Source organism: Xiphophorus hellerii, chromosome 15, assembly GCF_003331165.1.
Source record: "Xiphophorus hellerii strain 12219 chromosome 15, Xiphophorus_hellerii-4.1, whole genome shotgun sequence".
Classification (NCBI taxonomy): Eukaryota; Metazoa; Chordata; class Actinopteri; order Cyprinodontiformes; family Poeciliidae; genus Xiphophorus; species Xiphophorus hellerii.
The window spans coordinates 16,847,610-16,873,829 of NC_045686.1; the positions used below are offsets into that span (position 1 = coordinate 16,847,610).

General features: G+C 37.7%; 3 protein-coding genes across 7 annotated transcripts; 1 reads left to right on the forward strand and 2 right to left on the reverse strand.

The window, feature by feature from the left end:
• Positions 1-8,192, reverse strand: eif2b4 (eukaryotic translation initiation factor 2B, subunit 4 delta). Of its 3 annotated transcripts, none has more exons than XM_032585586.1 (15): positions 7,858-8,192; positions 4,509-4,588; positions 4,026-4,063; positions 3,757-3,937; positions 3,450-3,659; positions 3,235-3,317; positions 2,846-2,872; positions 2,437-2,528; positions 2,205-2,319; positions 1,736-1,812; positions 1,510-1,612; positions 1,018-1,145; positions 643-820; positions 364-544; positions 1-287 (listed from the first exon to the last, which is right to left on the reverse strand). In XM_032585586.1, the coding sequence occupies exons 2-15, from the start codon at positions 4,528-4,530 to the stop codon at positions 88-90; spliced, it is 1,635 nt and encodes a 544-aa protein (XP_032441477.1). In that variant the 5' UTR covers positions 4,531-4,588; positions 7,858-8,192; the 3' UTR covers positions 1-87. The 3 variants fall into 3 exon arrangements, with proteins under 3 accessions (XP_032441477.1, XP_032441476.1, XP_032441478.1); XM_032585585.1 differs by having other exon boundaries at positions 4,509-4,591; XM_032585587.1 differs by lacking the exon at positions 2,846-2,872 and having other exon boundaries at positions 4,509-4,591; positions 7,858-8,190.
• Positions 8,193-15,218: 7,026 nt separating this feature from the next.
• Positions 15,219-18,911, forward strand: nme6 (NME/NM23 nucleoside diphosphate kinase 6). The gene is made up of 6 exons (XM_032585987.1): positions 15,219-15,459; positions 15,537-15,649; positions 16,650-16,752; positions 16,998-17,037; positions 17,119-17,279; positions 17,922-18,911. Exons 2-6 carry the CDS (start codon positions 15,557-15,559, stop codon positions 18,071-18,073), a joined length of 549 nt encoding a protein of 182 aa, XP_032441878.1. The 5' UTR covers positions 15,219-15,459; positions 15,537-15,556; the 3' UTR covers positions 18,074-18,911.
• Positions 18,912-20,769: 1,858 nt separating this feature from the next.
• Positions 20,770-25,337, reverse strand: baalcb (BAALC binder of MAP3K1 and KLF4 b). 3 transcript variants are annotated; one of them, XM_032585989.1, is made up of 5 exons: positions 25,076-25,333; positions 23,831-24,011; positions 23,449-23,671; positions 21,596-21,795; positions 20,770-21,436 (listed from the first exon to the last, which is right to left on the reverse strand). In XM_032585989.1, exons 3-5 carry the CDS (start codon positions 23,627-23,629, stop codon positions 21,281-21,283), a joined length of 537 nt encoding a protein of 178 aa, XP_032441880.1. In that variant the 5' UTR covers positions 23,630-23,671; positions 23,831-24,011; positions 25,076-25,333; the 3' UTR covers positions 20,770-21,280. The 3 variants fall into 3 exon arrangements, with proteins under 3 accessions (XP_032441880.1, XP_032441879.1, XP_032441881.1); XM_032585988.1 differs by having other exon boundaries at positions 23,831-24,015; XM_032585990.1 differs by having other exon boundaries at positions 21,279-21,450; positions 23,831-24,015; positions 25,076-25,337.
• Positions 25,338-26,220: the final 883 nt, after the last annotated feature.

The window sequence follows — 26,220 nt, forward strand, 5'->3', positions numbered from 1 at the left end:
TTTAAAAGTGTATGCCATTTCCGATATACATTTATTGCATGCTAAAAGCACGACCTTGTGAATCACATAAGCCAATATGGAGGGCGCTCACTGATCGACGTTTTTGACCCGCAGCACCACGGGGACCGAAGTGCACGGGATCATTCCCAGTTCTGTGATGACCAGATCCACAAAGTCAGGAGGCGTCACATCATAGACGAGGTTCAGCAGACCCAGAGAGGGCTCCTGCTGCCAGTTCTCCAGCTGGGTCTGCCCATTACGCGTCACGATGAGGTCATCGGGGTCATCTGGAAAGAACCAATAAAGATCAGCCGACAAACATCGACACATGGATGGAGTTAGAAACGGAATATGTTTACATACCCAGTTCATTGGATACAAATGAGTCCGTCTGCACCCTCTCACAGAACTTGTAGGTCTCACAACAAACCAGCACAGGCACGTTAAAGGCTTTGGCCACCAGAGCTATTTGTGAAGTTCCCACTCGAGACATGACATAACCATTAGCCAAGAGGGCGTGAGCTCCGAGGAACACCTTCGATACCTAAAACAAAAAACAAACAAAAAAAAAAGAGTAAGTGCTTATAGTTAAAACTTTTTTAGCAACTCTCTGATCAACAAATGACACCAATTTCTGATTACCTCTGGAAGAATGTAGGACACAGCTGAGATAAGGACATATGTGCAACTGATGCCTCTCTGTACCAGACGCCTCAGAGCCTCCCGGCCTTCAAGCCGAGGCCTGCTGTCTACAACTATAACGCGAAACTTCCTGTTTTTCTCCAATGCCTCACAGAGGATGTGGTTGACCAGAGAAGAGCTGACAGAAGCAGATATAAGAATTTTGACTTTGTGATGTTAGAGTTAAATATGGAAGGAAAAAGGAAGAAAACTTGTCTAAAAAAAAAAAAAAATCCATTATTATTCTTTATTTAATACAACAAATCACTGCTTAGTAACAAGAAATATCCAATGTAGAGTTAATAGAAAGAACTTGCCCAGATTTCTGAGCCTTACCATCCATAAATGAGGATGACGTCTCCATCACTGATCTTTTCTATGGAGGACTCTGCTATAGCTTTAGCAGCAAGAATGATCTTTTCTTTGATGTACCACTCGATGCAGGTGAGCAGTTTGCGTTTTGCCTAAAATAGAAAAGAATGCTTCATTGCAAGTCAAAATTACATTCGTTAGTCGGACCTAACAGCTTTCCATTCACTTTATCTTAGCTGGAGCAATGATTGCGACAGATTCATTAGCTACAGCTCTAGTAGTGAAAATCACATCTTTAATTTTTGCAACCAGAGTCTCTGTCAGCGGTTAAAGAAGCTCTAATGTGGCCATAACAGCCTTGTATTGAGCCTAAAGAAAAAATACAAAAATGGAAAGGAAACAGTGGTGTGGCTGTGATATGCAAAATTTTGAAAAGCTTCAATATGCTTGCAAAAACTTAATTAAAGCTAAGTTGAGGGGCCTTTTAAAAACAAACAAAAAACTCAAAACACAAACCTCTTCTTCCTTGCATTGACTGGGAATATTGGAGATTTCTTTTTTGACATATTTGATGGCGTTGCCCATGCTGGCTGACAGAGGGCGACACTGGTTCAAAAAACTGGAAGAAAACAAAAGGCAAATGCTACATTTTAAACAACAAAAAATATATATATATACGGATGTATTCATAGTTCGGGTTGGACAAAAGGTTACAAAGATACTCAATACTAATTTTCAATACCTAATATAAGGTTTCAGCCTGTTGACCAAGTCTCTAGACAGCTCCTCATTTGGAGGTGTAGTGTAGTCCCTTATTACCTGCAGAAGTAAAAAAAAAAAAAAAAAAAAACAGGTTCAAAATCAAGCTTATTTTAAATTTGTTCACAGCAAATTATAGAAATTTCCATACAATTTTGAGATCATGGAATGGCATGACTCTACTACTCTGCTTCAGTGATACACCCCACAATTCTGTGCAACATCCCTGTGACTGTCACATGCCCAAGCAAATACCACATGGCAAAACCAATCCCAAAACACAAACTGCAACAAGATGGAAATATACATTGGTTGTTAACATAATCCGTCAGCCTAGTTTTATTTAAGCGACCGATACGTTAACTAGAAAGACTAACATCAGCCAATACCAATGTTAAGGAGGATGTACTGTGCATCCCTAGGTAGAAGTCTAACAGTTTTTGGATCAGCACCTGTTTGAAGGCATGCAGCAGGGCAATGGAGCGAGCATTGGATCCAGCCACAATGCCCTGGGAGTACTGGAGGCCCAGTCGCACAATAGCAGGATGAATCACCGTTGAAGGAATGCTACAAACAGTAAAAACACAAATGCTGAAGGTGATTGGAGCAGATCAGGAACAATTTTTGAAAGCAAAATAAACAAACTCTTTATGGCGAAGATAAATAAGCAACTACTGAGCTCACCTGAGTTGCTGTGTTAGCGGAGCTTTGCGACTGTACTGGTGCAGATGAGAAAACAAGCTGACTTTGTAGCCATAGTCTAAGCGTAGTGGGATCTGAAATCAGGAGATAAAAAAAATAAAAGAAAATAATTTATGCCTAAAATTACACTTACAGACACTAAAAAAGCCAAAAGAAACACATGATTTTTCTATTACTCTCCAAACACAATTGCACATGCCAAACTGATTTTGCAGGAGTGTGTTGGGTTATAATGAAAGTCCTGAAAAGCAAGAAACTCAGAGCTTTAAGCGAACAGCAACACAGCAAAACAAAAGAAATGTAAGTCTAAATAGCCACAAAGACTACAAAAATATATATGTTAATTTTCAGCAGCAAACATTTTAAAGAGTCTAAACTCGACGGCTTATACCTTTTTAGCAGAATTTTGCCCTGGTGTCTGGAAAACAATGTTAAAACCATGACATGCAGTTCTAACTTTCAGTGACTGTTTTAGACCTACTCTGAAAAAATTCAAAACAATCAGTAACAGTAAAGCTAATATTCAAGCATGTAACTGAAGATACAGTCACATGCATTTGTTACTCGCTGTGTGGAACTGATAACTGCACCAAATATCTCTTTTACAGTTTTTTACATTTTGTCTGGTGATAGCCACAATTTGCAATGCATTTTATCCAGACACGATTTTGTGTTTCGTGGTTGAAACATAATTGAGAAAATCTCAAGGGGTATGAATACTTTCACAAGGAGCTGCTCTTCAATTTTTACACACGTTTATAACATGTAAATCAATCTTACCTGTTGCCTTTCCAGCTTCTTGGCCAATTTCTTTAACACGTCTGGATTATCCACTTGAATATGTTCTGGCAGCCTTTTTACCACTGAAAACACAGAGAGATCTTTTTTACTCGCGTTGCCAGTTAAAGTGATTCTTCAGTTAAAGTTGTTTTATCACTTTGACTGAAGTGATAAATAGTGATAATACTTTCGAGTCAGTGGCTATGAAACGCTACCTGGCTGCAGCTCATTCGTAGCCGCTTTCGATTTGCTCACAGCACCTTGCGGTCCCGGATCTCCTTTCTTGCCCTGTTTGCTGGCCCTCTCGGCCTCTTGCCGAGCTCTCCGTTCAGCTTTCAGTTCAGCTTTACTCTTAGGAGCCTTATCTGCTGGGGTGGGAGCTTCTGGGGCAGGCACGGAAACTGGAGCAGGCACTGCTGAAGGAGCTTTAATAAGCAGAAACACATTGTAGAATAAAAGATTAATTACAGCGACCACTTAGGGCGTATGGTTCACAGACAAACATCCCAGAAGTCATTTTACCTTTCTGAGCTGTGGATTGCGTTGAAGGCTGTGGTGCTGAAGCAGCTGAACTGTCACCCTTAGTTTCTTTACCACTCTCCTGTATAGCCTTGTCATCCTTTTTCTCTTTGCTTTTCTTCTGTTGTTTCTTCTCCTTCCTCAGCCGCTGCTTCTCCTCTTTGGTCAGCTCTTTGCCTTCACTCTGAACATTTAAAGATGATCATGTCACGACTGCTACTTACTCACGCCAGACTGTAGGAACAGGTTTTAAGTGACCAAAATAAACTGACCTTTGCACGTTCAATGTCACCTTTCTTCTCATTTCCATCTGCAAGAAGAGTGAAGATTGTAACATCATGGTGTTCGTGACGCTAGAATGAGCCAGATGAGCCTCTTTCAAGCCATATGATGCACTTATAATAGTTTGATTTCATAACTTTACAGTGCGCTAACATCAGCTCCAAAAGAGATTCTCGTACATAATATCGACACCGTATCGACAGCTAAAAATTTAAAAAACATAGTAATGATAACCAAGAAGATACAACTCCAAAAATGATGCAACATCGCTACGTCTGCTGTTAAACTACACTGCCATGCTAACGTTAGCAGGACTCACATCTGAAATAATAAACCTGTTGGAACAGAGGAAACTTGACCTCCTCGAAACTAGAACAATAGCTACGTTTTTACTCACGTAACAAATGGTTTAAAAAAAGAAAAACAGCTGCAAAGTGAAAAAAAGCGCAGCTGTTACACATTCCCAAACTCACCTGTCACTCCACTGTCAGCCATCTTTACGATACGGCTTCACTTCCTCTGCTGTTGCAGCAACATCTGCCCACAGCGCCATCTTCTGGAGGCAAAAGTGTTCAACTGTATTTTCAAAGTAATGTCTTATTTGCTTATTTTCATCAATTGCATCACATTACTTTACAATTTTTTTCTCTGCAGTTCGATGAAAACTAAGCCTCGGTCACAAATTTCATGACAAAACCAAAAGTAAATACATTTTCCATATAAAAGACACAAAGAAACATAAACCAATTTTAATAAGTAAGAAAAATAAAAAATAAATGAGAAGCAAGAAAAGCAAGAAAAAAAGAGAGAAAAAAATACTTTGCTATTTTCCATCAATCTCACAGCTACATCAAGCATTCACCCAAATCTCTGCAGCTTTAGCAGGGATTTGGGTGAATGTCCCTCAATTTCCTGGATTAAAACCTAAAAAAAACAAGTGTCTGTTGATGCTTGTACAGTTCCATGTTGAAATTACACATCGGAACCAACTTTATTACTCATGATTGTGTTCATAAATAAGGAACGTGATTTCAGTTTTCAAGCACTCGCATAACATAAATATATGAACTTTATAGAAAACAAAATAAGGCTAAATGAAGACATATGTGCAGGTAATTTTGATTTTATAAGAAAGAAAAAGCAAAGGATTATTGTGCATTTTGCTAAAAGTAGAATTTTACAGTTTTGGTTTGAATGAGCCCTGGCATCGTTTTCTCAAATTGGCTCAAAGAAAATCTTACTCAAAAATAACCAGCGGATGTATTTTTTTAATTAAATGATTTTATTTTGGAAGAGTTTGTTTGATAAATACATGCCATGAATGATGGCTACTAAATGATGCTGCAGTTATTAGTGCTGTTGCCGTGCAGCAAGGACGTCCTGAATTCAATTCTCACTCTTAAATGAGGGTGTTTTTGTTTTTTTCTTGGTTGTTTTTTTTTAATTTAAAGTAAAATATTGTACACCTGCAGGAATTCTCAGAGTGTTTCTTAATTCTGTTGAATATGAATCTTTGTCAATGTCAACTTAAATATTTGATGTAATGTAGTATTCACTCCATGGGGCATCATGCACATAGTTACATTAATAATAAATTAACAAAACAATCAAAATAAAAAAAAATTAAAATGCGATGATTGAGTTTAATTGAATTTATTTAAATTTATTGGCAGAATGTTACAATTTATGGACATTTTATTTCAACGACAAAGTTGGATTGGCTTGATGCACATAATAAGCACAAATCATACGTGCTCTCCGTGATAGAGTTGTATCCTATTCTGTTATTTTTTAAGTGTAATCATTTATGTAGCTTCAATGTGTAAGGGATTAACTGTAAGTGATTAAAGATTTCCTGTTATAGCAACATAAGGATATGTACAGCAGATAACTGGAAATTAGTTTGAAGGGACATTTTCTATTTAGAGAGGTGTGATTAGATCAGGAAAATCCCATATTTGCTTATTTTAAGACAAGAATAAAGAAAAAGTGTAGACATCAGAAATGTATATTTTAAGTGATCCTTTATTTGATTTGTAAGCACAAACTCCTATACTTAGACAACTAAAATGAAGTGGCAAAAATACATCTGAATAGCCTGTAATACATAAACTTCACATTTATTCAGACTACCACGTCCACAATGAGCTGTGACAGTGTCTCTGATTCCCTGCCGACAGAATTCACGACGCAGTAGCTGGTTGAAGGGGACCAAACCTCACTGAAACACCTGACTTGGTTCCGTTTGACCAGCCACAGCAAGGCGTGTTGCTTCGACTGCAAGAGGCAGAGGAAGAGAGAGGCAGAAAAACAGTCAAACACAGAGAAAGAGAGAGGAAAAGAAGGAAAGAGAAAGAGAAAGAGAGCAGGAGGTCCTCTTCAGGGTTACCTGATGAAACACAGAGCAAAATAAGGTTATTAACAATTCAAGCGAGTTACAACATGGAGCGTCACTGTGTTACCGAGCAGATAGTTCCTATTTTGAGGTTTGGGAACCCTGACAGCTGGTGACATCTCCTTTCCTACCTCCAAACCCAGCCCTGCTGGGGCGAACTTTCAACCTCAGTGACAGCTCCACATCTCTGCCCTTCCTCCCTCCCTCCAATCGTCCTTTTATAACTTCTGTGGTTGCTATAACGGGTGACAGCTGCGGCTGGTCAATCCTCCTCGACTGTCAGCAGTTGGGGCAGGGCAGGAATTTTTTCAAGTTGTGTCCCTGAGACCCCCTATCAGCGGGCAAGGGAGTAATGCAAGCCATACACGTGCCTGGGCTGAAGGAGAGGGTGGCAGGCCTTTCACCTGTTGCCCTCCCCACACGCATGCAGGCTCTTAAGCGGTGATGAGAGAAATCCGAACTACGAATCAAAACGATGTTCAGTAGGAAAGAAAATCAGAGATTCTTCTGCTTTCCGATGCTCAGGTCCCCCTTGAAACCACACACTTCCTTACATTCCATAAGTGATGTATTAATATGGGGATATAAGGAAGCATGTCCTCACAAGGGGAAACAACTGGATTCAACGCTCCTCGGGAGACAAAGACACCCTTTCATACAAGCAGAGGAAGAGCAGAGGCAACAACTGGCTAAATAATGGTTAACTGTGGCAGAGGGAGAGGAATGGCAGCACAGGAATATTTGAAAAGCAAAGATCATCTCTGGAGAGGGGAAAATTTCATCCTGAGAGAGATTGTAAAGTCTCCAAAGAAAATTGAGAAAACATGTATGGTTTTAAGACAATGTCACATACAAATAGGTTTGCATTAGAAATTGATTATAGCATCAGACTATGTTGCAACAAACACAGTAAATGTAAAAAAATAAAATAAAACAAAAAAATAGTTTGAATATATTTTAAAAAGTTATCTGTTTTGCCACAGCTTTCTGGTCTCCACTGTCGATTAAGTTGACCCGAGAAAGTGGCCAAACACACCAACTCTCCTTCAAAATAACCTGGTGGCCTAACTCTAACCCCACGTTGTTTACTGTCTTCTTGAACTAAGGAAAGGTAGCTTCCGTAATTAGAGTTTGAATGTTGCTCTGAGACACATGTCAAGGTACAGACTTTTTCTGACTCCTTCCTGTGTCCCCCCCAGCTGCCTGTCGGAGGTGACAAGCTCTGCCGTGGTGTGTTGCTGCCTTAATGAAGCTGAGAGAAAACATCTAACAGCTGGTTTCACACCTGATTTTTGTCACGTTTTTCTTTTTAAAAAAACAAGTATTACCCCAAATACAATCAAAACTACTACTTGATCAATTTCAGATTACTTTGACAAAAACAGTACAACTTTTATTAAACCAAAACATTTTAAACTGTGACCAACCTTAGGTCAGGTCCCCGAAGCCTCCATTTGACTTCTATCCACTCAAGTCATCTGTCCGCTTCAGCTCTCTTTGCGATCATCCGCTCTCCTCAGTATCTGGCCCGGTGGATTGTGCCCACAGCAGGCCATGCAGACCGGCCTTTTCTATCCCTACCAGGAGCGGCCCCCCTCCAATGCGACTTCCCACCTGTTGGTGTCCTTTAGGGAGCCCGGGGCCTCTCCTGCGCCTCCTGTCTGGCCCAATCAGGGCCCTGACAGGGAGGGGAGCAAGCTCTGTGAAGTCACACCTTTCAGCTGTTCACACTGGGCCTGAGACACCCAACACCCCTCTGCCGTTCCTCTGTTCTGCCACCCCCCACAGTCCTTCCAGCTCACAGCCTGCCTTACCCTGCCTTTATTTTACAGAGGATGTCAATGAGTCCTTTTTTTTAAAAAAAGAGGGCGGAGAAACAAGGAAGCAACTGCAAGAGGGGCGGGTTTCAGTGGGTTTCTGAGGGTACTTACAGAGTCACGGCTGAAGATAACGTTGTAGTTTCATCTGGGTTCCAGTAAGGCAGAAAAAAGAGCCACGTGTCTTGTCGTAAGAGGTATGGAAGAGGCTTTATGTGAGGAGGCAATTATCGTTTTGGGTTAGTGATGCCACAAGATACACACATCATATACAGTAATATATAAGACTTTAAAGTTTGGTTGTTCTTGTGGCACCAAATAAAATCAATAAATGCTTCTGAGGCCTAGCAACGACAACCCGCTGGGCACAACACCTATAGGACCTTGCAAACACATTCACAAATCTAGAAGTTTAGTTGCATTACAATCACAAATGTTAATGTGTTTTTGTGTTTTGGGCCATTTTATGAAAATGAACCCAAACCAAATTCAATTTGTAAAGAGAAGCTTGCTGAACACCAATTTACCATCTTGGCACAGATTCTCAATTGATTTTAGGCATTTTGAATAGAATAGAATAGAATAGAATAGAATAGAATAGAATAGAATAGAATAGAAATATCCTTTATTGCTCCTCAGTGGAGAAATTCAGGTGTTATTTGTGTGTGAACCTATTACAGGTCTGTGAACGTAGATTGTGGTATAGGTTCACACAAAGATCAAAAGTGTTAAACATACATTAAAACAATACATAAACCTTCAAGATTAATTACTATACATTTAGGACAAGATTACAACATAACAATGCCTTGAAATGATCATAAATCCAAGGGATATGCAGTTGTCTGGAATATTTTGTTTTTTAAGTACATAAGCTGCATATGTGTATGCTTATTAAAAGAAAACTAGAACAATAGACTGTTTGCAATATAAAAACTGTGCAGAAAAACAGATGTGCAACACCAGTAAAATTTACCACTGCATTTCGTCACTCTGATGAAGACGCTCTGATCCAATCTATTCCATTGTAGCTCTGGTGGGTATTTAGGATTGTTGTTCTGCTGAAATGTCAACACGTTCGCCCCAGCCTCCAACAAGTTTTGTTCCAGGATCGCTCTTAGCTCCATTCATCTTCTAGACAATTCTGACTAGCTTCCCCGCCGAATAAAATGATGTCCACAGCATGCTGCTGCCATATCAATGCTTCATTTTAGTGGTGGTGTTTTCAGGTGATGTGTAAAATATTCCACTGAATGCATAGCTTTGCTATGTAGATCAGAAAATTTAATTCAACACCTTCTGTTTTGCCTCCCTGACATGTCATTAGGCAAAACTTAAATGTGATTTCTTATAGCTTTACAAAATCAATGGCATTCTCCTTGCAACTGCACAATTATCTTCCTGATATCTTAGCTGATTTCCTTTGAAAGCAGACATATATATATATGTACTGTATGTATATATATATATATATATATATATATATATATATATATATATATATATATATATATATATATATACATACAGTACAGACCAAAAGTTTGGACGCACCTTTTAATTCAATGAGTTTCCTTTATTTTCATGACTATTGACATTGTAGATTCACACTGAAGGCATCAAAACTATGAATAACACATGTGGAAATATGCACTAAACAAAAAAGTGTAAAACAACTGAAAATACCCCTTATATTCTAGTTTCTTCAAAGTAGCAACCTTTTGCTGTGATTACTACTTTGCACACACTCTGCATTTTCTTGATGAGCTTCAAGAGGTAGTCACCTGAAATGGTTTTCACTTCATAGGTGCCCTGTCAGGTTAATAAGTGGGATTTATTGCCTTATAAATAGTCATGAAAACAAAGAAAACCCATTGAATTAGAAGGTGTGTCCAAACTTTTGGTCTGTACTGTATATATATATATATATATATATATATATATATATATATATATATATATATATATATATATATATATATATATATATATATATATATATATATATATATAGATAGATAGATAGATAGATAGATAGATAGATAGATAGATCGATAGATAGATATCAGTAGAAAACCAGAAATTACAAAAGAATTATGAGAAAAGTGAAAATATCATTCTTGTGCATCAGCTTAGAAGCATCTGTACGATCATACGTTGATAACCAAGCCTGTAGAGGCAAACGGGCTGAGTGTAAGGGTTCATTTTCCTCTGCAGCAAGCACAAGCCACTCCACTAAGGTCAACACCTGTGTTCTAAAATCAGCAGCAGGGTTGGGTGCGACAGGAACCCGGACCTCATTCACAGAAAGCTCGGGCTCAGCGAGGGGGGCTTATATTGAAACCCAACGCTCTTGCTATTTTCAAGGCACTCGCTGTCCACAAATAGAAGCTTCACCTCATCTTTGTAGCTCCCTGTTATTTTCTTTTTATGCCACAGGATGTTGTCTAATTCTGACAGTTGTTCGATATTTCCGTGGCACAGGGCCAGGGAAACATCCACGAATGCAACATATCCACCAATGCCAACTATGTGCAGAGTCCTCACTGCTTTTATTATCTGGGTGCTAGGAATATCAGATGGCTTCTGTTGTTGAGTGGTATCGGCAAAGACAGTCCTCTTGTTGATCTTATTGGGGACAGCTGATTGGTTTTAATATGGGCTCACTGGCCTTGTATTTAAGCATCTGTTTCCCCTCATCATGTGTTATCCATCATGCTAAAGAGCTCACCTTAAACTATCACTCTATTCTTTTTTCCATCTATACTCCCAGATGTATTATTTATTGAACTCTAGTGATCATTTCCCAGTGAAACAATTAAACCAACTTGGGACACAGACATCACAGCCCTTCTTTCTCACTTCAAATTGGGCAGAGGGGTTATTTTTAACCTGTGCTCACATACTGGGGCCCCCATTTGCTAATCACTTTGTTCTCCTTCTGTCATGCCCGTCTGCCCCTCTGCCAACGTCCCATCGCTTCTGGGGAGGTCACAATAAACTCTTCTTGGCATGAGGAAATAATGTCCCAGAGGGCGGCAGGTAAGAGTGAAACTCATTGGTAATGGAGCGGTTTGTTCATTTACACTGGTATAAATAAACTGGCAGCTGACACCATGCATGCTCGGGATTAATCCTGTTTTCTAACAGGAAACTCCACATGCAGGAGAAAGGAATCACTTTAAATAAGAGAATAACTTGGCATGAATGGAGTGTGTCTAGAAGTAAGAAGAAAACAAGGGTTTAATAGAGTTTCACCAGATAAAAACACGTCGGAGTGCAATAAAGAACCAAAAGTAAAAGTGAGATGGCCGATCCTGATGAAGATAAAACAGCAATTGTTGCTGACTCATTATGTGGTTTGCCATTAATGCCACTCTCTTGTCCTTCCCTTGGCGCACCAGTTGCCCGGCTTGAGGTTGACACAGCTGTCGAAGGCAGAGCAGTCCCGCGTGGCGAGGCAGAAAGGTCAAAGGTCAGCAGCATTTATGCGGCTAGAAAGAACAGGTGACGGAGAGGTGAAGAACGTTTACATCACAAGACTCATGCAGGGGGACAAAGAGAAATTGTTGTAACGTTTTATGCAAGAGATACAGGGCTGAACATAGACAGACCACTGAATGGGTAGGTAAACTATACTGAAGCAAAAGTAGCTTTACTTTAATATATTTTTACCCAAGTAGTAGAATAACGTAAGCAGACTCCAAACAATTCTTAAGAGCATAGCAATATTTTGTAAAAATGCTACTGAAGTACTGAATAATGATTTGATCATAATATCTGATTTACTTTGTGAAAACAATGTTACCAGACAGACATGTATAATGTTTTGCGCCAATTTTGGTATTTTAGAGAATAAAATAGAAAATAGTTCAAGTCAGTGTTGTCATTATAAAATAACAAGTTAAGGCATAAGAAACAAATGTCCAATTACATGGGACTAAGAGATGTTTTCAATGAGGTAGCCTGACCAAGATTTAGCCAGTCACTAAAACCTCTGAAAGTGTTAAAACAGGAAACACATTCCTGACTTTTCTCACTAACTAAACAGTTAAAAAGGCTTCAAAGGCCTCTGACTGTCACACCAAGGTCCATGACGTCCTTAATGACTCTGCTGTAAAGGTCACGGGGTGGCAGGTGAGCTGCAGTGGTGTACAATACCGTTTACAGGTCACACTAGAACAAAAGTCATCTTTAAAGAGACAAATGAACTCTGACTCAACTGTGCTGTTCTTAAAGTTGGTATGCTGACATTTTTTCATCATAATCAGTATCAGTACATTGCACAACATAGCACATTTAAAACTTATAAAGCAAAATATTTTTGCAGCATAACTTCATTTTATTTATGTGTTTGTCATCTCAGGGTCCATTACCTTATTGTAACACAAATGTACACTCATTTTTATTAGATACATTGGTGTAATTGTTGTTAATGCAAATAATAGCACACATAGCACAAATTCAATACAATTAGGAATCTAAATGTCAAAATTTATGAAGTTCAACATCAAAAATGGTCAGACAGGGATTGTAAATGGTTTTAAGTCTGGGATCTTTATGCAAAACCATCTCCTAGATTTGCACCTGATGGTCCAAAAAAGAGAAAATATGCAGCAGGCACCAGTTATGAAGCAAAAAATAATTCCTTGTTGATGTCAAAGGTCAGAGGGGAATGGGTACACAAACTGGTAAAATAATTATATCTGAAAATTAGCTGACTACATGTTTTATTTTACCTTTCCACACTTTATGAGCAATGTTTTTACATTACCGTTTTCTGTGGATCTTGTTGAAAGAATGAACAAAACGTTAACATCCACGTGCCGGTGGGGGTTGTGACTCAGGCAGTTGCCCCAACGCCCATTAAATAGGAACGACAACTGCAAGAGCCAGCAGCAGCAGCAGTGACACAGAGGTAAAACAGAGATGAGCTTTATTGTGGTCAGACAGATGAGTTGAATCAACGGATGATGTGTGAAGCACGAGTCAGCTGGAATCACCAGTGGACTCGTTTTTCATATGAGCTGCTGTCCCAACAAGAAAGTAGCTTTTCATTAATAGTATCTTGTTAGTTTAGTTAAAATGTCTATCTTTCATTTATGATTTTAGACACCTGTTACCTTTCTTTGTTTGAAATTGTTCTTCTTTAACATATGCAAAAAAGTAAATAAGAAAAGTTTTAAAATGTAGATTAGGGCCATAGCACAAATAACACAAATAGAACCACATGTAAAAGCTTTAGGTCAGTTGTGTCTATGCTGCCCCAAACTGTCAAGTTGAAAGAATAAGTAATAGCATCCATCAATCCATCCATGGTCCATACCTGCTTATCCATGCAGAGTCGCAGTGGAGGGCTGGTGCCTATCTCCAGCAGCCATTTGATGAGAAAATATATGCTTTGTTTAGTAATAAAAAATGCAAAGTTGGCTTTATTGTGCAACAATAAAATTACTAACAATACATATTAGTAAAAAGATTTTTAAAAATTGTAGAATTGGGATCTGGAAATCATATATCTGAAACATAAGGCCTTGCATGTTGCATGCCTCATTTAAACAAAGATGCTGTTAAATCTGTTCTTTTTTTCCCCTTTATTTAATTTTTTTATTTTTTCTTTTAAATTTAGGATCAAGAAAAGGATATGGGCATTTTCTTTCTTCAGAAATTCTAAATGTGTTTCACCAAGTGGCTACACTAGCAGTTTTGTCTTTGAGTTGCTGGATTTTTGTGATGTCCATATTTTCTATCCAATCTGTTTTTTTCATCTACAGTTCTTACCATACTATGCTCATAAAGAACAATGGTCATCATTGGTATTCATTGACTCATATTCATCATTGTTACTCTCAGTATTCTTTAAAAAAAACTAAGATTGACATATTAAACTAACAAGATACATACTTACAAAAAAGTGAACTCTTTAACCCCACAGTCTTCTCTCTTTGCCTCTCTATTCGCCTCATGGAGGTGGCAGCTGTGGATTCACCCCAAAGTCACATGACACATGACACGGGCAGGTGGGAGAAACCTATGCTGGACACAACTCCCCACCCTCCCCATTTCTTCTTTCTGCACACACACATAAACACCGCACACTCTGCTTTTCAGGGTGTGGTCATTTTGCATTTCTAGAATGTGTTTGTAACTCACACTGTCTGATATATACCACAGGCAAAAATCTCTGCAGCTCCAGTTTCTGCTTGTTGTCAATGTGTCTTAGACTTTTAGCTACTTAAATGCTAAAAAAGAAATGTATTTTTGACACAAAAAAAAGTCAGAAGGAGCAGACAATTTTGCACCACATCAGACATTTGACTCCTAAAAATTAATTTATTTTGGCTGCAATTGTTTTATCAGGCTGGGCCAATACCAATTTCTGATCTAAATAAAATTGTAATCAAATCAATTCATTATTATTTAATTGTATAACAAACAGCATAAAAAAAACGATAGTTTTCATGGGAGAACTGTAACGTAAAAAATAACTACAATTAATGGATGATTAAAACACATCTAAACATTATAAATATATTAAAAAATAAATCATATGCAATAAAATAAAGAATATAATCTTATCAGCAATTCAATATTTTGATAGAAGGTAACAGAAAGCGGTAGCAGTATGTTGGTTCTGCTTTTTATGCTGCTGCTTTGTTTGCAGCATAAATAACAATAATATATATTATCATAATGTTTAATATGAAATTTACCGATATAATAGTAGTGTTTATGACTAATCCCTTTTAAATTGTAGATTTATATATTGTTATGTATATACATTTTTCATTTGATCTTTACTATGTTTATATATATATATATCCACTTTTGGGGTTTTACATTTCAAATATATATATATATATATATATATCGAGTTGTTTTTATTTCATGTAACGATAGACGTAAAGTTTTAGCATTTTATTTTATTGTATGATGCCGGAACACTTCTTTGCAGTGTTCCGTTTCAGGGGATTGTTTTTGTAAGCGGAACTGACAGGGATGGAGTTGCATTTAACATTTTGTCATATTTTAGTACCAGTTTGTCATTTAGAGGTTTTTTTATATGTACCGCTCATAGTTGTAAATTAAGCCGACAACTTATGTTTATTGTTTTCTCTTATAACTAGGAAATTGCTCTGAGTCAAACGGCGACAATGGCAGCCGTTAAAAACGTTAAAAGTTGATCGATTTGATGGACAATTGACAGAAAAGGTCGGTATTACCAAAAATCTTACACATATATTTTCGGAAATAACATCTTATTCTAGTAAATATATTATTTCCAATAGGTTTCCTGGTAACCGTGGCCATGTTACAGACTACTGGCCGCCTGTCCAAAGCGCTACAGCTCACCCTGGCGGTCATCAAGCCCGATGCTATAGCTCATCCTTTAATAGCAGAGGTAACCTTTTTTCATTTTCACGCATTTTACTTTTAGCTCATTCAGAGATTGTCCAAAATGTTGTACTTTGATTAAACGGGGTCTTATCTGTCTTTCACATGTAGTCCAGTTGGATTACAGTTTTTGAGGTGTGTCAAAATGAACGTGATGGTTCTTTTGTCAGTGGTACGCCTTCTCTGAAAATAGCTAAATGTCAAGGATAAAACAAGTGCCTTGGAAACGTATACACAGCACTATTCAGCTCACTGCATTTTGCGAGGTGGGACTGGGGGTAGATCAACACGACAAAGTACACAATTCTACAGTGAGAAAGAAAACATTTCATGGCTTTCCAAAAAAGAAAAAAAATGGTGCCTACATATATTCAACCCCCTTACTCTGATACCCCTAAGTAAAATCCACAGCAACCACTTCCCTTAATTGAGTCAACTTATCAGGATAATGTCACTAAACATGCAACCAGAGCTACAATAAAATGGTTTGGATCAAAGTATTTTTAAGTATAGAACTGTCCCAGTCCAATCCCAAACCTAAGTGCAGTTGAGAATCTGTTCTACTTTTTTTTTTCTCTCGTTCTCTCTCTCTCTCTCTCTTAATCAAGTCTGATTGATCTTGAGCTATTCTGGAAATATAACTGAGAAAGTAATTTCCATCAGTAAGTGTGAAAGCACCAACAACAACAAACCTTATAAGACTTGCAGCTGCAACTTCAGCAAAAGGCTTTACCAAGTGTTGAGTCAGGGGGGCTGAATACAGATCAATAGTAGCACACTTTGAGATGTTTTTTTCTATCACCTTCTCTACATTATTATTATATCACACTGGGTTTTGGTGTTAATTACAGTAACGTTTGCAACTATAATGTGAAAAAGGCTATAAGGTTTAACAGGAATGTATGCATTGCAAGGTAGCGTATGGACAGCAGCATGTGCTTACATTTATCCAAAACATTTAGCAGTACAGGCAAAATTGAAACGTTTCTTGTATCATTTTCTTTCAGGCTATTCACCAGACAATTCTGGATAACAACTTCGTAATTGTCAGATGCAAAGACCTGGTGTGGAAAAGACAGGATTCGGAGAGGTTTTATGCTGAACATTCAGGTGTGGACAATATTTAACAATATTATGGCTTTACATAATAGAGTACATTTTTATTCTAGGTTCTCCATGCAATTAAAAATAAATCAGCTTCTTATTCTAGTAGATACATCACATGGCCTGTGTGCACCTATATGAATCTTTCTATATTTGACAAATGTAGAAAGATCCACTTTTGGGGTTTTACATTTCAAATTTAAGCTGTTTATAAAAGATAAATGTATTTATATCCTATGTTTCATTCCCAGAGCGATTCTTCTATCAAAGACTTGTAGAATTCATGTCAAGGTAAGTCTAGGCTTGTGAAAATAGTCATTTTTTTTATGGATCACCTAATGATTAGTAATGTTTTTATGAATTTTCCACTAGTGGTCCGATGAGAGCCTACATTTTAGCTCGAGAGGATGCCATACGTCACTGGAGGGACAAGATGGGACCAACCAAAGTCTTTCAAGCCAGATACACATCCCCTGCCTGCATCAGGGCTCGCTTTGGCCTCACAGACACCAGAAACACAACTCATGGCTCCGGTCAGAAATGTTCTGGGCACTCATCATTCTGACTGATTAAAATATTACAAATATTAGATCCTGAGAGTTAGGAAATGTAGAGTTACAATGCCTCCCATCAGTTCAGTGAAATTTCTCAGGTCCAGTTGTCATAGATTTAGTTACAACCAAAGCTCACAGTACATACACTGCATAAAAAGACAATAATTTTTGTCACTGTCTTACATTAAATCAGACCTTACTGTTTTGGTTTTAGATAAGTAAGGATTAGTAGAATCATTTTTATTTATAAGGAATCGAATAGGATAGAAATATCTTTCATTATCTCACAGTGGGAAAACTTGGGTGTCACAACGGTAAGATGTTACAATAGCATTTAATTTCCCTTTGGGATCAATAAAGTGTTTTTGAATTTGAATTTTGAGCATGCATATTCACATAGAGGCAAATAATATAAAAATACAAATTAAAAAAAACATTCACAGAATCAGAATCAAAAGCCTAAAACCACCTTAATATATTATTTTTCAAGTACAACTTTGAATTATTCCAATTCCAAAAATATGTTTTATTTCACTTAGACATTTTTAAAAATGTAAACGTTTCAAATTATTTTAATGTATTATTTTCTTTTAAATTATTATTATTGTTTTGTTTTTCCAGATTCTCCAGAGTCGGCTCAGAGAGAAATCAGTTTCTTCTTCCCAGATTTCAATATGGATCAGTGGCTTAAGAAGGAGGAGCCGTTGTTCAGATCACGACAGATCCAATATGATCAACAAGATCAGATCCACAAACCTTTAACACCAAGCTGACCCTGGAGCAGCTCAGCACTGCCTCCACAGCTTAAACTTGATTGGATGAGATGATGAACTCTGTTTAGAAGCCACACATGAAGAGTACGCCTGATTTATGAAAGTGCCAAATTGTTATAATAAAAAAAGAGGTTGCTAGGATCATGTCACTGGTAATTTTATGTCAGCAGGGAGGGCCATTTAATAAAATTTTTTAAATAATTCTTTGCTTAAGTTGTGAAAATTATTTTAAGATGTAACTTCATGATCTGTTGTTTTTACTTGATTTGCAGTACAAAAGATTCAAGGATTGAATTATTTAACTTTCACAAACCAAATAAATCACATTTTTATGACTGACATTTCAGATGTGTAAAAGCCTCTTTTAAAAGACTAATAGACTCATAGACATATTCCTTGCAAAAAGCACTCTTTTATTTCTCAGTCTTTTAAATGTAAAAGTGTTTACATTTTTAACTGTAAACATAGCAGAAAAAGACAACTTTTGGCAAAAACATACATTCATATGTCTTTAAAGAGAAATGGGTCTCACTTCTAGTTCCAGAAACAAAGTTGCTAGAAAAAATTCCCAGGCATTTCAGGATGCAGGCGATGCGCACTAATAAAACAGAGCTTAAAAATCAAGAGGGTGTGTGTAGACGCCTTATAATAAACACAAGTTAGAATAAAGGGATACATTTCAACGTTATTTTAAATTGGACACATGGATTAGCTGGCGCTTCTACCAAATCTGCCTTGTAATCCCTCTTTTTCAAGTCCACGTTATTTATTCAGTTTCGAGTTCTTGTACGCCATTTTGTTTCTTTAACAAGATAAAGCTTATTTAAATTTTTGCTCATTTGCACTTCTCAAATAACTTAATTTATTAAATATTGACGATACATTTTTGGTAAGAAATTGGACATCATGAATTTTGTTGCTGCATTCTTGTGCTCAGACTTGTAGTGTTGAGTGTTGAACAAAAGAGGCTGGCCTTATGTCTGCTGAACAGGTGCTGTCCCAAGATAGAAGTTAAGATAAGGCTTGTCATTCTGTTCCTAAGATAAGAATTGGATTTTTACATGCAATTCAAATCTAGAAAAACTCAATTTTAAGACAGATATTGTATTTACTTCCAACTCCTCTCGAGTTCAGGATCTTGATGTGACTCTTTGGAACATTGAATTGTTTATGCATGAGATAAAAATATGCATGCTTGTTTTTGTCATCTGGTTGAAACTTACTTGGCAGACATGTTTGCAGTTCTGCATGTCTCTCACTGCATTTTGAAACCTAGTGAACTTGTCCTGGGGAAGAAAATACCTACTTGTCAAAGATGTCTCAGTAACACAAAAGATAAAATAAATGCTTTGATAAAAAAAAACAGTTATTTTTAATGTACTTTTAGATGTAAAATAATTTCTTCCCGAGTAAGGTTGCATAATAACCTCTTAGGTTAACTCACACATTGATGTGACATCCTCCTGTATGTGCTGATAGAGTAGCATTCTCAGTAAACCAAATTGGGCAATACCACTCGTTGGTGGTGAAGACTTGATAATCTTCCTCAGGTTCACTCGAAATCCAAGCTGATTCCTCAGGAAACTATATGTCAGGTTCTCCAGTGAACAGAACCTGGTCTTCCTTATGTTCACTCTAGATCCAATCTAAATCCTCAGAAAACAACACGTCTTCCTCTGGCTCAGTTAGGCTCTTCACAGTAAAAATCATCGATAGTCTGAAGTGTTTAAATTGAACTGGAATCCAGGGAATATGGCAAATCAAGAAGATTAACCAATAGAAGAAAATATAGTGCAGCTTTGTGCACCAGCTCCTTACTCTAATTAAGATACCATTCAGCATTGTCTCACTTATGAACATGCAGACTTGAACTACACATCGCTTTCATTTTCAACTGTTATCACAGAAAACAAAACCTGATTGAAACAGTAACACCCACAAGTGAATCAGCCACTTTGTGTTTAGCATTTAAATAAAATGTACAGATAGTTGTAATACATGCATTTATGCAATAACTTATTTACATGATGGTATAAACGATACATCAAATTATATGAAACTTTACCTCTTTTACATGAGTCTGGATTACCAAAATTATTTAAGTGCCAGAAGGATGCTTTATTTTTTATTTTATTCTAATTCAATTCACTTGAATTTCTGTAGAACTTTGAATAATTGCCTTTTGATAATCAAGCTATGTGACCCAAAATGCTTTTGGGTCAAACATTTTGGGTTTAATAAGCTTCTCCCAGTGATTTGCTCAAGTTTTAGCCCAGAATCCACACCCTTTATTGTTTCACATTCTGTAACATCACAACCAGGATCTATGGTTGTGATGTTACAGAAAACATTGCACAACACTCCGAACATGTTGTGGTGCAACGTTGTATATATAGAATAATGTGGTGAGAAATGCTTTCTGTCAGCAGGAACAGAACAGCTGGTCAGCGTTGATGAGAAGATGGATGATAGATGGGCTAAATACAGGACAATGCTGGAAGAAGACCTGTTAGTGACACCAGAAGACATGAGATGGGTGGAAGTTTACGCTCCATCAGGACAATGCAGTTAAACATAAAACTAGAGAAAGAGGTAGGTACGTTTGAGGTATGTCCATGCATTGGAATACCTCAAAATCCAGATCTCAATCATTTTATCAGAGCTGTAAAGGATCAAATGAATGACAACAAACCAAGTCGGTTATTCTTATGTTAGAAAACCCTTTTTAAACTTTATTAAAGAGCAGAAGTCATCAGATAGAAAGTAAACACTAATGTGAAAAGCAACACGATGCAGTAAGCTGGGTCATCATTATGCCCTATGGAGAACTATGACATGTTTACACTTACTTTATGCTCAGCAACATGAACTTAAACAGTTTTAAACATTTATTTTTTTCAGAAGCATCCCAAAAGTGATTTTCATCACTTTCTCTTCTCCAACTCAGTTGTTCTGTAAAATCATCAAAATCTCCTGTATTTTCATAGTCCAAATGAATACTTTACACACACGTCTTTCTAAGATGCTGAATTACATGAAACACATAAAACTGCAATCACAATTATCATCAAAATCTGAATTGAGTCTTGTGCATCCATCAGACTATCAAAATATCTCCAACAAGGCATGTTTAGTGGATTCACGTGCAATTTCTTTTTACTATTAGATCTTTGCAGAACTCCTTCCAGGGTCTTGCACTCAGACTTTTCATGTGGTCACCTGCTTCAAAGTCTCCACTGGTTTCATAACCTCATAAGTTGTAAGCGACTTCTTGACTTTCCCGTTCTTGTCCACCTGGTGGATGCTCTGGGTCACGGTGATGGTCACTTGCTTGGTCGACATTCTGTTGTCCTGCCATTTTGTCTGCAAGATAATGACTATTAACGAACATGAAGAAGCATACAGAACGCTTTTAAACCGCTTTCAAAATTCCCTGAATTTTATGTAAATGCTTGAATAATTCCAATCAAATATCAGCGATGGTATTTTCTCATGGTGTAAAATTTAACCAGCCAGCCTTACAATTTCTTCTGTGTGTAAAACACTTCTGCGCTGCACTGTGGTGCCTGATGAAGGCGACATCTTGTCCTGCTGTGGAGAGGCCAGCACAGAGGGTGGGCTGCTGGGCTTCACGTCGTTCAGACTGGCCTCTGACACAGCTGAGCAAACCTTCAGGTAGGCCTGAGCGGGAGGAGGGAGACCATCTTCAAAGAAATCTGGAACTTTATCGAAGAAAATACACAAATGAGTCATTTGGCAGCATTCAATGTTAACCAAACAAAAGATTTGTTTCAAGTCTTTAAATAATTCACACTCTCATAATACTTTGAGGTTGTAATGCGACACAGTTTTAACAACTTCAAGATGCACTCAGTTACATCATAAATTGTTTTTATTAAATGAATGATTTATTTGAAATTAGGGGAGACAATAATTTCATGGCTCTGGAAATAACAAGGAACCAGCATCCTTTAACATAATTCTTTACCACAGAGGCTCAGAAACAGGCAACACGAATCATTTTATAATGCTGCGACATTAAACATGTATAGAATGTATAGTAGGTTCATAGATGTCAAGGAACCACACAGCAAAACATTTGTACATAAGTGGCATCAAACAAAGAAAAAGCAACACTAATCTATGTAGCAGTTTCAAAATTAGGAACAGACTTCAAAGTCAGAGTTGGTTTCCTCTTTCTACTGATCTATAATACCAGCAAATACACACTGCCCTACCCAAACAAATGACCTTGGAAAGTTCCTTTCCAAGTACCTTGGAAATTACTGTACACAAATGATAGGCAACCTTTATCTATTTTTTGGTAACATTGCACCTTCTCATGGCTTGCTGCTCGGCAGGCAGCCATATCAAAAACTCACCCTGGTTGATAAACTTTGTTAAACTGTTTCCAAAACATGCAAGTGTGGTTATTAAAAAAAAACATATAAAACCCAATGAAGAATAGTAGCAACTGCACTGAGCTGTAGAATTAATTCTGACAAACTGATCATAGAAAAAATATGAAAGATTTATTTACTTTAGTTTATCATCCATCTTATTTGTTTTGAATATTACACATTCCCTCTTCAATTATCTGCTAAAAATATTCCTTAGCCTTATTAACAACCACTACTAGCCTGAACTGCTTAATTTATTTCTAATTCATCTGTAATTATTTGCAATGTCACAGTGTGTGGGAGGGTTTACACATGGGAAGAGTTGGTTGATGTAAAAGCCATTTGCATAACATTTTTTCCCACTTTGACAGTTTTTTTCCTATCTTTCTATTTAAACAAAAGACCCAAAAAGGACAGAAAAGTCGCCTTTTGAGCTGCGTGGTGCAATGAATGTATAGTCTCGTTTTATAAGCAGCATGTGTTTGACCAAAGCTGATTGATTTTTGAAATTCTCTGCATGTTTTTCTGTGTCTTTGTTTTGAATCTGGAACTCATTTCGTCTTCACTGTTACATCAAGGCTCCTTCATTCAACACCAGCTGCGTCGGTTGCCATGAGAGCAAAGTCCTGTTGGAGCACAGTGGCTTTTGATGCAGCCTAATTTCCTCTTTTATACCGATTCATCTTTCCTCGGCTTTAAAGAAAAAAGGCTCACTCTTCAGTGCAAAAGACAAGATAAAAAAAAAAGAATAACAACACTAGGATCCTACATTGATGGATTTTAAAAGCTTAATGTGTGGCTCCATCTGCAAAACCAATAAGGGGTTGACAGTACCAGGTCTTCTTTGCCATATCCCAGAATATATTCAACGTGTAATGAAAGGACCAACTACTCACAGTCCACTCTGGGAGCTTTACCCCTCTCTGCATTCACTCATTTAAGGTGAATAAATGAATAGTCAGCCAGTCGTCTTACCGGGGTTCATTGTTTTCTCAGACGTAAAGCCGGCCTCAGAGTTTTCCGAAGGGATGCTCTGGATTGATGACAGGGGGATGTCGGTGTCCGTGCTCGTCAGCCAGGTCGACTCCGTCTCTTTGGTCCAGCTCTCCAGGTAGCGAGGCTCCAGAGCGTCGGTCCTGCTCCCTCCGCAGCCCATAGCTCGGCCTCTGCAGGGGCGTCTTCACTTCCCTGCCTGACTCTTTTAAAACAGGAAATACAGTCAGATGCTAGAAATTTGTTTAATGGTTGGAAATTACTGTACATAATTGCTGCAAGTTAAACTTACAGGGAACAATAAACATTTTTTAAAGGTATTAAATAGCACTTTATTTTCTTCTATTATAGAGGCAGTACTTACAGGACAGCACACAGCTGCGCCAGACAGCAAGAGTCCTCATACGCTTAGAGTACAATTGTATCTTTCCTTTAAAGAGATGAGCTGGAGGCAGAGTCAGTGCTATGTTTCTCTGTGAAAACAGCATCTTCTTTTGATGAAGCAGGTCAGGGATCGGTCAATCAATCAATTAGCCATCATGTTTCTGCCTTAAATAAAGAAATGTAAAAAAACAGAAGAGACAGAAAACATGTTGCTGTTTTATTACATTACGTTTCATTCATCTTTTTCAAGTCTGATGCCAAGAGGGTTTTCAGCGAAATACAACTTAGCACCATAACTAGAAAAAATTGTGTTTAGTAGACTTTTTTCCCCCCATTGTATCAATGATTCTTGACAGTTACTTTTGTGCTGTTGAAAAGCGTTTACTTTTCAATTGCACAAATGTTGTTGAAAACAAAAGTTGTACACACAAAATACAACGCACTCGTTGGTAGCGCAGCAAAGTTGAACCAAACATACTCCAACGCGTCAACACTCACCAAAAGTGAGAGTGAAGAGAATGGAAACATCGGCACTTCTGACATCAACCAACTAAACTAAACTAAACACTTTTTCATTAACTTGGGGCTGCTATTTTTCCCCCCATGATTCAATGCCATTGGGACGGACGCAATCGTTATATTTAGTTTGCATGCTGGTTGAGGAACCAGATGTGATCAAACAGTAGTATGTGACCAAGCTGGTGACCAGTCTGACACATGGTTCAATAACAGGATGAGCTGTTTGGGTCAGAGAGGATTTGACCTAGCCTCATGAGCTCTGCTGTTCAACACATAAATGCATTCCATACATCTGGCTTTTAAAGAGAAAAAAAATACTTCCCAGCAGTAGGTTTACTTTCAAGCAGCATTGTTACAAAAAAACCCCACACAAATTACAGGTTGTGCCAAGTAAAGATCAATTCATTTTGTAAAATGCCGGTCTACAGCACAGTTTTAATGACTGATCAATAAGAGTAATGAAGTCCAACAAAACCAGGGGTTTCCTATTTTGTAAGAAAATAAGTGGGCTCTTCACAGTCAGGCCTCCTGTGGATCATATGACTCAGTAAGTTAGCGCCCAGAGGGTTGTATACCTATAAGCGCACACGCACTGTTATCTCCAAAGGCCACGAGGAAACACGCAGCGTTATACTGATCAGCAGCGAATATCCACGAGACGTGTGACAGAAACGCGACAGACACTAATGACAACAGAGAGGCTTACAGACGGTGGAGGCTCCGTGTTTTTGACTCCCCTCGCCTCGTCGCTGCAGCTGCAGCCAGAGCTCCAGCGTGTCGTCTCCCACTCCGGAGTCTTAAGAGGATGTTGATGCAGACACACCCCCTGCTGGTTAGCACACAGCTGGTTTGTCCGCGCCACCTTCTTCCTCCATCTCCCAGAATCATACGAGTTCACGAACACTCGGTGAGTGGTAAATCGTTCGTCCAATGTCGTGCAGATGAGTGGGTCTCTGTTGGTCTTTAAATAAAAAATAAAAATGAATTACCTCAGCAGTTGCTAGGTAAACTTGACAATGGCGCTTTTATATAGTGACGCAGTTCGTGTTTGAACTATTGACAGCAAGAAACACCTTTAGTGTCGACAAAGCACCTGTTACTATTGTGCTGTTTCAAAAATTACAGTCAATAATACCATTATGTGCAAATCTGTCAAAGGGCCGGCCCAAGGCATAAGCAAACTAAGTGGCCGCTTACGGCCCCTTGGCCACTAGGGGGCCCCTTAATTGGAACAAACTTTTTTTTTTTTTAGTAATGATTTGTATGTGATTCTATTAACAAAAACAGATCAGAGCAGTCTACTACCATTGTTAAACATTAGTTCTTGAAGAGTGAGAAATTATTTAGTAAGAAATACTAAATATTTCTTACTAAAACTATTTAGTAAGAATATTTAGTAAGAATATCAGATACAACTGATTTGTACCTCAGTTTGCCTGAAGATCAAAAAATATATATATTTAAACTTCAAAGGCCTCATTCAGCTTAGTACTTCAGTTAACATTGAGTTTAAAAATGTAATTTGAAACGTTTTCCTTTCTCTGAAAGGAACACTGGATAATAATTTTTGTTTCAACATAAAAAAAAGAAAAAAAAAACTCTTTCAAACTTCTATGTATGGTAGTAAGGTGATAATTTGGGCTTTTAATCCAGAACCAGAGTCAAATTGCTTTGTTCAACGTCTGAAGATTGGTCACAATTAACATTTGCTGCAAGAATCCCCTTGCTCAGACTGTTTTTTATATCACTTTATATCACTTTCCTTGAATTTCCTTGATCTAATGTTTCTTGCTGTCATGTTTTTGTTGTGTGAAGCATTTTGAATTGCCCCCTTGCTGAATTGTGCTAGCC